Genomic DNA, 15678 nt, shown 5'->3' on the forward strand with positions numbered 1-15678 from the left:
TGAATCCATATCCATGCAGGCAGAGGGGGGGGGGGCGCAGGACTGGGTTGTAGCCCAGTCTTGCCTCCCAAAACAGTTATTTATTTATTTTTTTTTAAAGCCCAGCCCTGATTCCATATGAAATAAATTTTTATCCATTTTTTTAGCCCAGTCCAGTCCTAGCCCAGCCCTGACTGCAGCAAATATGAAATAGATTTTTATTAATAACTGTAGCCATTTTTTATTTTATCTCAAAAAAAAATTTGGGGCCGCTGCCCCCGAACCCCCGACTATCACACCAATTTTTTTCTTTTTGCTACACCCCTGTTTGCCCCATCCCCCCCCCCCCACACACACACACATACATGAATCCTGGCTACGCCACTGCATGCAGGTCAAACTAACTTTTTATATCATATATGTGGAGTTTGATCTTCCAAAAAAAACACAAAAAAGTGAGAAAGAATTTTCGACTTATTATGATGTAATGGCATCATGACCAAAACACAAACGAGAGTGCCTACTCCCACCTACTAGAAATCATAGTTCTACGTTTGATCTTTTCAATCATACCTTAGATGTATTCAACATAGATTGTTTGATAGGAATCATGTTTTTGGAACATAAAAATGGGATTTTTAAGTCATAAAATTTTGGTACATTGTTAGCCATTGATTTTGAAGATCTTAAAAACCTACATGTATGCATGATCACATGATCCAAAACTTGTTTTTCACTAAATAATAATTGTAGATCAGGTCTTGTCAACAAAAAAACCCAAAAAATTAGAAAAAAATGAAGTTTCTATTACGTGGGAGTAGGTACTCCGGGAGAACTATATATATATATATATATATATATATATATATATATATATATATATATATATATATATATATATATATATATATATATATACAGTGAACAGCGAAATGATGAATGTGCGTCGAACACGCATCCAGCATTAATCCAAGGGAATTAGCGGTGGTCCTTGGGCTGAGTCCGTCGAGAACTGCCACTAAAATCTTTTTTGTTTTAAAACAGTGTCCGCCGCTGATCGCTTCAGCAGCATGCACATCCAATAACAGTTGACGATGTGTCCTCCACTGTCAATGGACACGCACCGGCCGCTGATCGCGCAGGTGCACGTTTAACGTTTTTAAGACTTTTAGTGGAGGTTCTCGACCACCGCTAAAAGCTGGTTTTCTGCCCAGCTTTTTAATGGCGGTCAAGACTGCCACTAAGAAGTGTAAAATCACGAAACAAACCCATCAAATGCGGTGCACGTGTCTGATGGTTTATCCGATCAGGCGTCCATCAATACGCCCAATCATGTGCACACACACACATATATATATATATATATATATGCTGTAAATTTTTATTTTTTTTTTGTTATTTTCATTCTTGAGAAACAAGATGAGGATAGCCAGAAGTTCAAGGTACGGGAGACAAAAATAAATTTTTTTCTGGTCTTGAAAAGTACAGGAAAAGTGCATGCCCTGGAAACCTATAAAATACAAAACCTACTAAATGAAACATTTTTTTCAAAATTGGGACAACATAGATGTGTTCAGCACGATTGATTTACTAAAAATAGATACTTGGATCATGCATTTTGAATGAAAAAAAATGATATTTGAAGCCTAGAAAATTTATGAAAATTGTAAGCTGTTAATTTTTGAAACCTTATAAAAATTTATCAATGCATCAGAATCAAATGTTTCAAGAAGTGATTCCTATAAAATAAGCATATAGATTAATTCTGTACAGGCAAAATTTTGAAAAAACACCAGAAATTCATGAAAATCCAATAGCATGTTTCATTTAGTAGGTTTTGTATTTTGTATGGGACATTAACCCGCTTGGTGAAGCCACAGCGCCGAGTAATTGATCTCGTTTGGGTAATTGATGCAGACTTGGCTGAAATGGTGCTCACAAACAATACGCTGAGAACATCTTAAGATAGATTATAAGGTTCAATCAACAATACACTGCAAATCATACAAAATTATGCTCTACTACCATCCTGTTACAGATAATTTGATACAAAAACTTTGGCAATTACATACTTTGTACATTAAATGACTACCACTTTCACACACACAGACAGAGATCTCAAACCGCTTTCCGTTTGCATGAATAGACAATCACAAAGCAAGGCAGCACAGCACTGGGATTACTCACGTACAAATCACCCCACTTGGAACACAAGCCTCCCTTCCCAACAACTGAATCAAATCCATCTCCACCCATATGAGCCCCATTCTCTGCCACGTTCAACACCCTTCCAGCAATCACCCGGCACACCACCACTGCCCTCTTCACCTTGCCTGGAGAACCGCTCCCGACTTTCGGTGAGATCAACTGCTCGTTGCCTGTCGCACCTGCAGCGCTCATCCTGATCCCGTTCTTCATCTCTTCTGTCGTGAAACCACCCTGAATTATCCGACAAACGCCGCATTGTGCGTCGCTACATAGACCAGAAAGATTTTTCATTGGAGGAGGGCAGCAAGCCATGGTCGTGGAGTGGAACCTCAGCAGCTCATTTCCGTCGGCCATGCTTCTCGGGTTTCCCTTCTGCTGCTGCTGCCTCTCTGCTCTGCTCTTCACCATCTCCCTGTACTGCTCAAACTTTTCCAGCGTCTCAGGTGAATTGTTCACTTTCAACACCCTCTCAATCTTGCCAATGCAGCTTTCAGGAGGCATGGATGCAGCTCGGAAAATCATCTCAATGATGTTCCTTGATGTATCACCAACACTGAGATCTGTAAAAAGGAAAATAACCGGAGTGACCAACTAGTGAGGTTCAGTTGTTTGAATAGAGTAGAAGCTGAAGCATATATGCTAATTTTTGCTAGCAACTGCCTCTCATCCTTACCCATAAGGGCTTCACCTTCCTGGTTATGGTTGATCGTAGTTTGCCACTTGACATGAAACGACCAAAGTTTGAAACCCGGGAGGAATGTCTCTTACCACGAGGTCGAAGTAGAGTGTCATCGCAGGTGGGCAGGGGGCTCAAGGGTTCTACCAACTGTAGGCCTGCCAATGTGTGGTCAGGGATGCAGAGACTTCCCCCTTGGCCTAACACACACACAGAAGAAAACCCTCTCATCTTTGTTCAACCATATGAGAAAAGAGGGCCATCAGCGGTGAGAACGACCACCTAAGTTTTCAACGGACAACAATTAAAAAGGCAAAATATGGTGTTATTTTTCTAAATATCACAATGTATTTTTTTTACTACTAAGGAACCCTCACCGAGAACTGGGTGACTAACGGGCTCACTTCCCTGCAAGCTAAAACTCTGGGTTTGGGACACAACCACCCAGCCTTAAGTGGCCCAACCATGTAAAAGCAACAGCAGCTCCATGTGACAGCGGAGTTCGATCCTGGGCCTTCAGCTTGACACATGACCCCGCTTACCACATGGGATACCACCTCGGTGGTTAAATATCACAATGTTATAGCGATAACATTGCAATGACAATACTTTCATTTATATTTTCATTGTTCTTATTTTTCATACTTTACATATTGTTCCTTTTTATTCTTTTTAGGACATTTTTTAGAATGACAACTAATTTTTTAAAATAAAAAAAAAAAGGTACCAAAGTTTAGTTTACGTAAATCAAAACAATTTTTTTTAAAATTAACTGCAGTTACTACTAGCTTATCTTGGGTTAGTACATACTATTTTGCTCTAACATTTAGAATATATTCTTGGTCTTATATGCCAACCTGGGCTAGGTTTTGATTGGTTATCTTCCACCCTCGATATTTCAATTCATTATTTTTAGTTTATTCTTGAAATGTATTGATATTAGACCATCATCATCTCCATGCCACAACGAATTGGTTTTAACATTTCAACTTATAGAAAAGCGAGTTTGAAGATTAGAAAAGAGAGGAAAAATTACTAATAAACTTTTAAAGGTCATAGTTGAGATTGTGCCATAAATTTATATCAAAACCTTCCATGGTTTTCTGGATTAATACTAGCAACAAAAAAAGCGACCTGATGCAAGTATCAGGAAATTAAAAAAAAAAAACAATATGATGATAAAATCAAAGAACCGACCCCTATAAAAACAAAAAAGTTAGCCCAATGGAGCATCCTTCCAGTCAGCCCAGGACAAACCAGACCTAATTTCCACCCGTACCGAGCCTGACAGTACAGTAGGCCTATGTTGGTCCCCAGCTGAGATCTTGGATACGAGTGCCGTCCAATGGCCTACCACAAGTTATGGTTTGGACAATCCCATTACAGGCCAAGAGGTGCCACCAACTCAAACTTTGGCGCAGCCCTAAGAATTGGACCCACTTCCATAGTCAACCCATAATAAGCTGCACGGATTACGCCGATGTTGGTCCGTAACTATCGGGACCCGCACATTATGGTCCAAGACCACGTCTCTTTCTCGCCCACTTTACGGTCCTAAGTGCCAACGAGTCAACCAAAGCATAATCCAATGGGTCCCCGAGCCATATGCTGCAACAATGCCAGTCCAAGCTTGATGATTATGCTAACTTGCGACCGGACCCACTTAGAGTGAGGTCGAACCCCGACCTCACTCAGCTGGTCCACAAACCCTACAGGGTTTGACCTACGATCACGGGGAAGGTTGGTCAAATGGGTTAGGGGCTTATTATGGTGTTGGTGCCCCGGCTGAGCTAACTAGGTAGAGCGTGATAGTTCACTTGACCATGTTCTTTGACCAGAGCATACTTGGCCAAGCTGGATGGTTTAACGCAAATGTGCCACGCCCGCACCCGAGCCTAGGTCTGGCCTCGGGTCCAGGCAGCCAAGCCTGGTCTACTACAAGTAAGGTTAGAGTAAGTCTGAGCAAATCCTAGGCACACAGACGCACTGACCCAACTAAGTCAAGACCAATATTGTCAGAATCTGTTTCTGAACCGTATCGTTTTTCAAATCGATTCAGAAAATCAGCCTGAATCAAATTGTCGTTTGAATCGGTTTATTAAAAATTTGATTTTTTTAAATAAAAAGTAAAAAAAATCTAACAATTTGAAGAAAAATTACAGAAATGAAGTGATGACTCAGAGGTTCAATCAAATACCAAAATACGAGATTAATACTTAACAAATATATCATAAAACAAATATAGTAAGATCCATAACCATCAACCATCACAGAATATTACAGAGAGCGAAAAGGAAACCGATTCAGAACGATTTTCAATAAATGGGTGAAGTGCCGCCGATTCAGGCCGACCATAAACCGGGTCAACTCCAAAATGAATCGGTCATAAGCAACCTCACCAACGTCCTCTCGCCTGGAAGGCCGTCTCGGTTTTCGATTATCAGAAAAAACGGCGGGAGGAAGAAAAAGTCAAGCGACTCACCTGAGAACCTATTCCGGCCGAGATCCCGTAGACGGCCTCCGTCCCTCGCAATGACGACCTCTCTATCTCCGCCGTTCCTGGGAGCGCGAGCCTCTCCGCGACCGTCCGATTTGAGCTTCTCCGGCAGGAGGACCGCGCCGGGATCGGCGGTGCACTTCAAGGATTCCTTCAGAGACAGCCAGATCGCGTGCATCGTCTCTTTCTCCCTCTCTCCCCTCTCCCTCTCTTTCCGGCCAACCCTAGTTCTCATCCAAACAGGAACTTGTCCCTCTTGTTCTTCCTTCGCGTGCTTCCTCGACGGGAAATCGAGAACTCGTACGCCCTGCGCGCACACTGGGAAACGTAGAGAAGAGCAGAGAACTCAGCCCCAGTTAGTGAGGAAAAAAAAAAACGGACACTCGAAGAGTCCTTTTCTTTGGAAATCGAGATTTGGAAAAGCATGGAAGCGTCCTTTTTCTTTCGAAAACAGAGCTTCGCGAATGGGAGATCCAAGACTTCCTCTTTCCGGAAAAGGAAAAAGAAGGGACGCGAGAAGGAAAACAAGTTTCACGTTCTAAACCACGATATCTCTCAAAACGCGGAACGAAAAAAGAGATTTCTGGACATCTCGCTCGATTTTGTTTTAATAAGTCTGAACGAGATAGCGAGGTTTAGATACTTGAAGAGTCATGTCTCCTTCAAAAATAAACCAAAAATGCGCTCTCCTTCCTTTTTTGAAACTTTCTTTGGCCCCAAAATCCCCCAAAACAAGAGAAACAAGAAATGAACCTTTTTTCTCTTAAAAAAAACACTTTTTTAAGAGATTTTCGCAATGAACTTGCGTGACGGAGAAACCCTCCAAGGAAGAATCCCAACTTTCTCCTTCGTCACCCTCAACTGAAACAAGAATCAAACGCCAGAAAGACAAACTCCTCTTTCCAGAATGGAAATATGAGAGAGAGAGAGAGAGAGATCTGAGCAGGAATATTAAACGAAACACAATATCACAATTTTGGGGTTTTGTAGAAGGAAAGGAAAAAGAAAAGACAAAAAAGAGGCAAGGAAACAGACGAAAAAATAAAACAAAATATATTTTTTTCTTTTTTGTTTTGTCACCTTGGAATCGTTCAAAAGGAAAAGGTAAGCGAGAGGGAATCGTGGCGCCAGATCCATCCTTCTCTCTCTCACTACGGAGAGAGATACAAGGGAAGAAACTAGAAAGGAGGGAGCCAAGGCGAGCCTTGCCACGAGCAAATGGATCGGGTTAGATTAGATTCGAATTCGGATTTCCAATATTTTATATCGGATCTATGTTTAATGTCAGATCAAATCCAGTCAGTTTGCATCTTGTACGTATAAAAAGAAGCTTCTAGAATTATTAAAAAAAATCAAGTAATCCTTAAAATATAACAGCATTAAAAATAGTACAGAATTGTAAAAATATATAAATATATCAAAATCTGGCTAAGAGCATGTTGGCATCGAAGCGTAAATGATTAAAAATGAATTTATCACGATTTTTTCAAGATTTTTGAAGTTCTGATGATTTTCATGATAAATTCAATTTTTTTAGGGCAATATTTGTGACTATGATGCATATAGAATACTTGGTGCTTCTTTGTTAAGTCTATGTCTGGGTCCGACCAGTACTGGTAGGACTTTTCTAGGCCTAAGTCGGATTGGATTGAGCCCCAGTTGGCATACCCACGTGTTGGAAGCCAGTCTTTGGGCTAAGATTCACCTGGACCTAGGTGTACGGATGCATCTAGGTATGGAACCAGATCCTGCTCGCTCGTGGGGTTTTGACAAATTAAAGGAAAAGATGCACATAAATGGTGAACAAGCAAGTAGCTAGGGATGACAATGGATGTCTCTATCCTATGCCCCATCTCAAAATTTTGCCCTTCATCTCTTGTCCATCACCGTCTCGCGTATCAATATAACTTTATTCCTATTTTAAGAAGATTAACAAGAAAAGTCCTATCGCCCGACCCCATCTCTTGTGCTCCATGAATGGAGGAAAAGGATTCACGTGGAAGACCCAGAATGATTTTCTTTGTTGGTTCATATCGCCAACCCCAATTGTTTTGAGATGAAGGTGTAGTTGTTGTTTGTTTGTTAATAAGATTAACAAGAAAATAAAGAGAGAAAGGGTTTAGGGTTTTATATATATATATATATATATATATATATATATATATATATATATATATATAATTTCATCGAGATAGGGACGGGGCCAGGTTTTTCATTTTCAACTTAATCTCCAGTCCATTCTCCGTTTTATATCCATCCCCAATTCAAACGAAGCAAGTTAGGACGAATCTCCATTTTCCCCTGGTCGACTGCCATCCCTACAACCAAGGTTTATGCGTTTTTGACCCATCAGTTGGTCCCCCAAGACCTTGGTGGACCACTTACTGTGCTCAAAGCTCAGTCCCAATTATGGAGCACAAGCCAAAAATTGGGGTTGAAACCTTTGTCTTTTCAGAAGTATTGGGCCTTTCATAATTCAATGTATATCATATAACTGAAGGAGAGTATAATTATATTATTATTGTAAAAATTATAAATGTTAAGAGTAAATTACAAGTACGTGCCTAACGTATGGTTAATTCACGTTTCAGATGCCTGAGATTTTAAATATCTAAGATAATTTCCTTTTTTAAGAATTTGCTTGTTTGATATGCATCTTTTCTTTCATTACACGGATAAACCCTAGTCCTGGTGTCAGGTACATTGTTTGATTGCACGGACAGCAGCGTTCGTGCATCATCCTTATCCGTGCCCCCACATGCCTGACGCAAGCAGAAGACACACGAGACACCTGGAACATGGCGTCTCGTGCGTTTAGTGGGACACCTTTTAGGTGTCCAGTAGTTTTCACCCCTCCCCCTAGAGCAGTGCTGTCTAGGACACTTTGGATTAAAAAACTTTGTTTTTTTTATAGGAAAGCTCGGGTTAGCAGACCCCAACCAAAAAAAAATATTTACAAATCTGATAACATCGGAAACCACTCGCGTGGTTTGTCCTTAATTACAAATCCTTGATACACCAGCGATTCCTAATTGGACCAATCTTCTAGCAAGAGATTGCTTGTTTTAGCAATCCAAACACAGTTACAACTTGCACAAGTACTTTTGTAAAGCTTCAATACATGCTCTGTTGTTTGGAGAAACTTGACTAAAGTCGGGCAAGGACTTGTTAAATGACATATACATCTTTCCTTCAAGATTCCACAATAATTCCAAAGTGTTGAGGTATGTTGTCTAAAATTTCTTTCCAACCAGCCCACTCTCTAAGATAAGTTTCCTTGTTATGAACTATCCATCCAATCATGATCCATCTTCGAATACATGTGCTGAAAATTGGAACTTTGATCCAACCTATGGGTGGTGGCTTCCAACGGCCTACATACAACCATCTAAACTTAATATTATTCTGTGAGGTGGATAGCACAGAAAGAACTTGTTCTCTTACTGCATTCATAACTAATGAGATCACCTTATTTTGCTGAATTCTAGCATTCTATATCATGATCATATGTTCCTGATTTTTCATAATTTCCTGTCAACTGGCTAAAAGGAAATAATAAAAAATAGAAAAAGAACAAAACACCTGGGACTAAAACTCAGTTTGTCCAGGACACCTTTGCAGTTGGCTAGCAGTATTAAGACAGGACTGGTCTACACAGTCCTGTTTGCCCAATCAAACGAGTTCTCGCTCTTTGTGTGTGTGTGTGTCGGGACGCCAAAGATGGCATTGGCAGCACAATGTGGATATTCTCTTGGGAATCAAATGCCTTTCATAGTCTCCATGTACTAACCTATAAAAAAAGTAACAAAATCACCATTTTCGTCTCCTAAAAAAGCACCATTTTCGGTTCCTAAAAAAGCACCATTTTATTTACTCAAGAAAAGGTTAAAACTGCTATTTTAAAGGCCGACTAGAGTTGGTTGAATAGAAAGTAACTCGGTTTCTTATAAATTTAGGATCTGATACTTGAAACCAGCGGCATCTTATGACAGTAGGCTATACATAAACTTCCCTAAACACTAAAATTGAAAACTAATTCACCAGCTTGGAATGTCTAAGTAACCATGTATTGAGATGGAAACAACATTTCCATGTGTTGCCATAACATAGTTTTGCTAAAATGTGCGTGACAACATCACTGCTCACACCCGAGGGAAGATCAGGTGCAACACTAAGATTACAAGTCAAATGTGATTTAAATGTCCATGGGAATAGTATGACCATCCTTTTATGTCCAAATACACCTTACATATAACGAATAAGATGGAAGATTATGCTACTAAAGAACTGATATATATATATATATATATATGTGTGTGTGTGTGTGTGTGTGTGTGTGGACTAGAAGAAAGTTGCTTTAGAGACATATTTGCTTTAATTAAGATAGCATAAGTTTGAGAAAAAAAGCAATCCCATTTCCTCCTCGTCCTGATGAAAGGAAAACTAGAAAAGAATTAGGAATTGCACTGTCATACTGCTAAAGTAATCTAGAAGTGATTTTATTTGACAACTTAATTATATAACAAATATCAGCAATATCGTGAAAACTGTAAGGAAATCAAACAATGCGTGGGGAAGGGTAAATTCGGAGTTTTGGGCACGCGCAGTTATGCAGAAAATCGCAACGGACAGTTTGCTCTAAATCACAGCCTCTTGTCTTTCTTGATTTCTCTAAATCTAGAAATCTATAGACACTAGTTTTCTTGTGCATTGATTCACTTCCTGTGTGTCAATAAATCCGGCTTCAGAGGTCATATGTACACTTGAAAGGGGACTAAACTGGGGTCATGTCCAATTGAGAAGTGTCCCATCACCCCAAGGATTATAACCTTTGAGACAGATTATGTAACCATGTCTTTCATGTAATTTGATTATCTTGGTCTATGTTCATTTTTAACTGTTTTGATAGTTAACTGTTACAAGGCCGGTTGGAAAAGGGATACCCATTTACTTCAAGAAAAATGTTAATTAGCGACGAAAATTTATGACGGATTTTTTTTCGTTGTAAATTTGCGACGGATTAGCGAGAGAAAACTATCTGCCGCTAACATTCGAAATATTTGTAAAATTAGCGACGGAAATATCTCATTCGCTAAATCCATCGCTAATTAGCGATGAATTAGCGACAACATTTTTTCATCGCCCAAACACTACAAAAAATGCTAATTAGCGATGGATTAGCGAGAGAATTGTTCTATCACTAATTAGCGACGAAAAAATTCTCTCGCTAATTCCGTCGCTAATTTTCAATTTAAACTGTCCTACCTGATGCACGAAATTTTCCCTCCTCCCCCCGTTCGAAATTTAAACCGACTAAGATTTAAACTGTTTCACTTACCGGACCGGAGGGCCTCCTTGACTTCTCGAACGAGGATGACTTCGTGGCGGAGGAACGCGAGGAAGAAGAGGAGTCAAAGTCGCCCATTGGCACTGGAAGACGAGGCCGACCCGACCTTTCCGGTTCGATAAGTGGTTTTTTTTTCGAGCATGGTTTTCCGTTTTCGGCCTAACAATTTTGTTGGGGGTTATGGTTTCAGGTCGACGGACAACTATTGCGGGCATCGCAGACGACCCCGCAATGGCGGGCTGGGCCGAAAAAGCAGAGAACCAGGTCGGGAGAGTGCACCGAAGAATGTGCCAGAGAAAATGTCGAAGAGTGCATCGAAGAACACGCCGAAGAACGTGCCGGTTCTATGCAAAAGACGACGCCAAAGAACGCGTCGGAGAACGTGTTGGCAGGAAGAACGCGCTGGCAAGGAGAACGCGTCGGTTCTGTGCAAAAGACCACGTCGGAGAACGCATCGATTCTGTGCAAAAGAACACGCTGGAGAATGCGCCAGAGACCACGTCGGTTCTGTGCAAAAAAAATTGCTTCCTGTCGAAGAACGCGCCGGCAGGGAGCAAATTTTTTTTTTTTTTTAATTTAGCGATGGATTAACGACGGATATTATCCATCGCTAATTTAAAATATCGAAGGACTCGCGATGGATCATGTTCGTCGCTAATCCATCGCAAATTAGTGACGAAAGTAGCGACGGATAAGTTATGTTGCTAATTAGCGTCAAAAAATCTGCGATGAAATCTATCTGTCTCTAATCCGACGCTAATCCATCGCTAAACTGTTTAGCGACGAATTTAGGTCATCACTAATCCACAGGTTTTTGGTAGTGATTGGGAGGCCCTTCCTAATGATTGTCTTATGGCCATTTATCCCTACAAAAACTTTACAGTAAAATTGTTACGTGCAAAATCTAATATTATCTTGAAAAAAAACTTGATATTTAGAAAATGTTACCTATTTTGGACATATCACGTTTGTAGTATGACATTAACACCATAAAAACATTTTTAGTATTTAATACTTTTATAGATTTACTTATTTTTTATATTTTTTTTTATATGTCAGCATTTTCCCAAGATTTTTGGCAGACAAGTCCTTTAATCAATAATGGAATTTTCCCTCGTCGAGATTTTCTTTACACTAAATTATGACATTTATTTTTTAAATCTCCTTTCAGCTTGGTAGCATTGTTTATAACCTCCTATAAACAACTTTCTATTAGTGCGTCAATATATCAGATATCAAACCCATTTGAGCCCTTTTGAAGCCAGGTGCACTGTGCAGTCAGGTATGAATTTTGGGTTTAGGTTGTCCTGGGCCGAGTATTTGAGATCTGAAATCTAACCCGGATAACATGTCAATTTGTTGTAATAATCATTTTAAGAAAACAATAAGAAAACATATGTATAATTAAAATCAGGTCGGCACCAATCTAAATCGCCTCTTAAACCCGAAGCGATTATTAGTAGGATCTGCAGCTATAACGTGATCAAATTATGATCAGATGTTTAGATGCAGCCCTTGTGTGTGCAATTCAATTTCGCTCATCCCCTATGCCATCCATACTTCATTCCCTTTTGGGATCATATTGCTGCAAGTTGTTTTGACCAAATCTGACTTCATAGATAGATTCAATATGATCATTTCGATAGGAATTAACTCTTGGATAGTGTCTTTTTTCTTTTGAGAAATACAATTTTTTAAATTTTTATTTCAAATTTTTACTGTTATTGGTTTTTGAATCACAAACAATCCTGCACACTTATGCAGATTCTGACAAATCAAGTGTCAATCATAGTTTTAAAACCCAGGGACTTGTCACTAGGCTCATCCTTGAGTGACTCGTGACTCGGACGGGTCAAGCCGGATCATGTTAACTTTATATTTTATATAAAATATATAAATATATGTATATATTATGTATATTTTATAGTATATTATCAATATATTGTATATAATGTACTTTATATAATATTTTTATAATATGTTTAATGTATCATTTTATTAATATATTTATAACCATATTTTTATATGTAATATATATTATATTTATATAATTATATATCAAATATATTATATGTATATATATATATATATATGGGCAAACTCGGCCAAGTCATGCTAAAACTCCTAGCCAAAACTGGGCCTAGTTTGTTATATTTTCTGGCTCAGTAATTGGGTGATCCGTGCCCAGTCAACGAGTTGACCCGATGACTTTTCAAACCATGATATTAAACTATGAAAAATCTAATGTACGGATTCAATTAAAACAATTTGGAACAATAAGACCCCTAAATGGGGTACGAGGATAGGGATGAGTGATACTTTGGAGGGGTATTGAATGTAAGGCCACATTGGTTTGATAACCTGTTGTCACTTCAGATGAATGACATTACAGATTGCAGTATCAGTGGACCCCCTTCTTTTTTTTTGTTTTGGTAGTACCGCAGGGACCCATCTAGGGAATAAGACCCCCACTCATGATGGAGCTAACTTAAGACCAGCTTGCCTTGATATTCACGTGTTATGGTCCAGTCAGTGCTCGTGGTTGGCGGGTCCCATGGGTTTATCAATTCAGTGTTCAGACGAATGGCATTGCATGACTGTGGTGGCATCATGATGATTCTGACAACCAACAAAGGTATGATTGTTTGATGTCCAAGGTTTCTTATTTTCAATCTAGTGTAGAAAATTTCCACCATGCACATTGCTCCCAAATCATTAAATTATTGAATGTAGGAAACCAAATAGAAATCAACAACAGCTCCCGTCGTCATCTGTTAAGGCTGCTTGGGAATGTCACCAAGTTGATGGAACATCACAAGTTCGAAACCTATGGGCAGCATCCCTTGCCACAAGGTGGAAGCTGGGTTTAATCCCTGGTGGGCAGGTGAGGCCTCAAGGATTTTACCAACTGGAGGCCAGCCAATGTAAAGGTCAATGATTGGGGATTTTCTCTTGGATTATCCAAAAAAAAAAATAGGAAGTACTGTTTTTATTTTTTATTTTTTTAGATCCAAACTTTAAGAAATGGGCTTTAAAAGATAGGATTACATTATGTAAGAAGGTATACCAAATCTTTATGATTCAACAAATCATATCCTTTCGGTTAGAAAGAAACGTAAAGAAGGTCTGCAGATCATTATCTCTGTCGAGATGTTTCTGTAAGGACATCGAGAAAACAAAGCTGTTTTTTGAACATTTATTGGTTGATTTTCCTGACAATGGGTAAATGATTGATATGTAATAATTGGATCTTGTCTTTGTCTCGAATCAAGTCTGCTGTGCCCAGACCAAAGCCTGGTTCGGGCTAGGTCAAATTAAATTCGAGCTTGGTCCAGCTCATGTGATTCAATGCAGTATGAGAAATGGACGAATAGGATCAGATACGACTCATTGACAGCCTGAAAGAAAACCCTTCTGGGTTCTGATATACATACAAAATGTCAAATGGCAATGATTCCTCATGGCAGCATAGATGTGGGCTCCTCTGGCTTTGATGGCCCACACCGTGTCATTGCTCATTTGAAAGAAAAAACACAAAGCAAAGAGCATAGTCACAAATATTGTTCAGGAAGAAGAAGAAAAAAAACTAGTGAGATTATTTGAAACATGTTTCCAAGCAGTGAAAGTCCTCATAATACATGACAGTTAAAAACCTTATGTATATTTTAAATTTTTTATGACATTATATGTTACATTAAGAGCAGAGATCAGGACCCATTAAAGTGGATCCATTGGACCAATCAGGACAGGTCATAATAATATAATAATATGATCTGACATGCAACATGCTTGCCAGTAAGTGCCTACTGCAATCTATAGTTGTAACAATTGTCTGGTCAGGACCAAGTATTGAGCAAATTTAGTCAGATGTGGTTACTGATTTGGTGGCAGACCCACCTGGATTCAGTCCATTTACAATCTGATCTACTTGGTTCAAGGTGAACGAAAAGGGATGGAGAGAATGGTGATGAATACATGAGAGAAAATTAGGCAAGCGTGAAGGGAGTTGTAAGGCAAAAGGGACGTGGGAGAAGGTAGAAATTAGGCAGACAAAGGGCTGACCTAGAAAGAGGGCTAAAGGGACCCAATGCCAATCAACAGCGACGTAGAACTAAGCTAGGAATCGTTAGGCTAACAAACTGACATGGGACTTGTTGGATCAGGCATCAGACCCAATTCCATTCAGTGATTTCATTTTTCCTTTTCAATTGGATATCCGGAGAAAATTCCTCACTTGAGAGCTCATTGGTGTAAAAACCCCAAAATCCCTTTTGGCCACCAAGGAGTTCACGCAGATTAGGCATTCGTGGGAGATTTGGTACCCTTTAATTTGACTAAAAGAGTTATGGATCTAGCTGGGCCCAGGACCTGCACCATCAAAGTTCTAGAGATGCAATGCGATATGAAAGTAATCCAATTATCACGACAGCATTCAGAGTTTCAGACTCATGCTGGGATCATGGTTTGCAGCGCATGAAATGGTAAAACCTCTTTTTTTTCTCCCATAGGCAAATGGTAAAAATTCCTTTGAGAATGAATACATGATAAAATAAATAAATTGTTTTTGCATTCAAAAGACGGGTGGGAAAAAAAGCATAAAATCTTGGGTTACAAAAAGATCAGCAAACAATATGTACTGGTTTAAATTCGGTTTTGATCTTTATGAATGAGGCCAAAAATGGTGGTTGGCTTGAAGAGGGTCTATGTCAAATCAAATTAAGCCATGGTCAAATGAGATAGCTGGATGGTTAGGTTGCACTATCATAACCGAAGGGTCTCGGGTTCGAATTCTGCACTACCCCCCAAGCTTGACTATCAAAAGGAAAAAAAAAACGAGTTTTACCCGGCTCAAAGCTATACAAGATGCAGTTGATTTGGACCAAGACCAAGTTAATTCAATACGAGCCATATAAGAACTTTTGTGACTCCCCAGTCAAGCATGCCACAAATGCATACAAGACTTGGATGCAT

At 39.4% G+C, this 15678-nt stretch overlaps 1 protein-coding gene across 2 annotated transcripts; it reads right to left on the minus strand.

Annotated features, from left to right (window-relative positions):
* Positions 1 to 1925: 1925 nt before the first annotated feature.
* LOC149848182 (uncharacterized) lies at positions 1926 to 6234 on the minus strand. 2 transcript variants are annotated; one of them, XM_089981402.1, is made up of 3 exons: positions 6114 to 6234; positions 5346 to 5678; positions 1926 to 2747 (listed from the first exon to the last, which is right to left on the minus strand). In XM_089981402.1, exons 2-3 carry the CDS (start codon positions 5593 to 5595, stop codon positions 2098 to 2100), a joined length of 900 nt encoding a protein of 299 aa, XP_089837528.1. In that variant the 5' UTR covers positions 5596 to 5678; positions 6114 to 6234; the 3' UTR covers positions 1926 to 2097. The 2 variants fall into 2 exon arrangements, with proteins under 2 accessions (XP_089837528.1, XP_089837477.1); XM_089981351.1 differs by lacking the exon at positions 6114 to 6234 and having other exon boundaries at positions 5346 to 5964.
* Between the last annotated feature and the right edge of the window lie 9444 nt (positions 6235 to 15678).

Source organism: Nuphar pumila, chromosome 1 (genome assembly GCF_984573655.1).
Source record: "Nuphar pumila chromosome 1, dmNupPumi1.hap1.1, whole genome shotgun sequence".
NCBI lineage: Eukaryota > Viridiplantae > Streptophyta > Magnoliopsida > Nymphaeales > Nymphaeaceae > Nuphar > Nuphar pumila.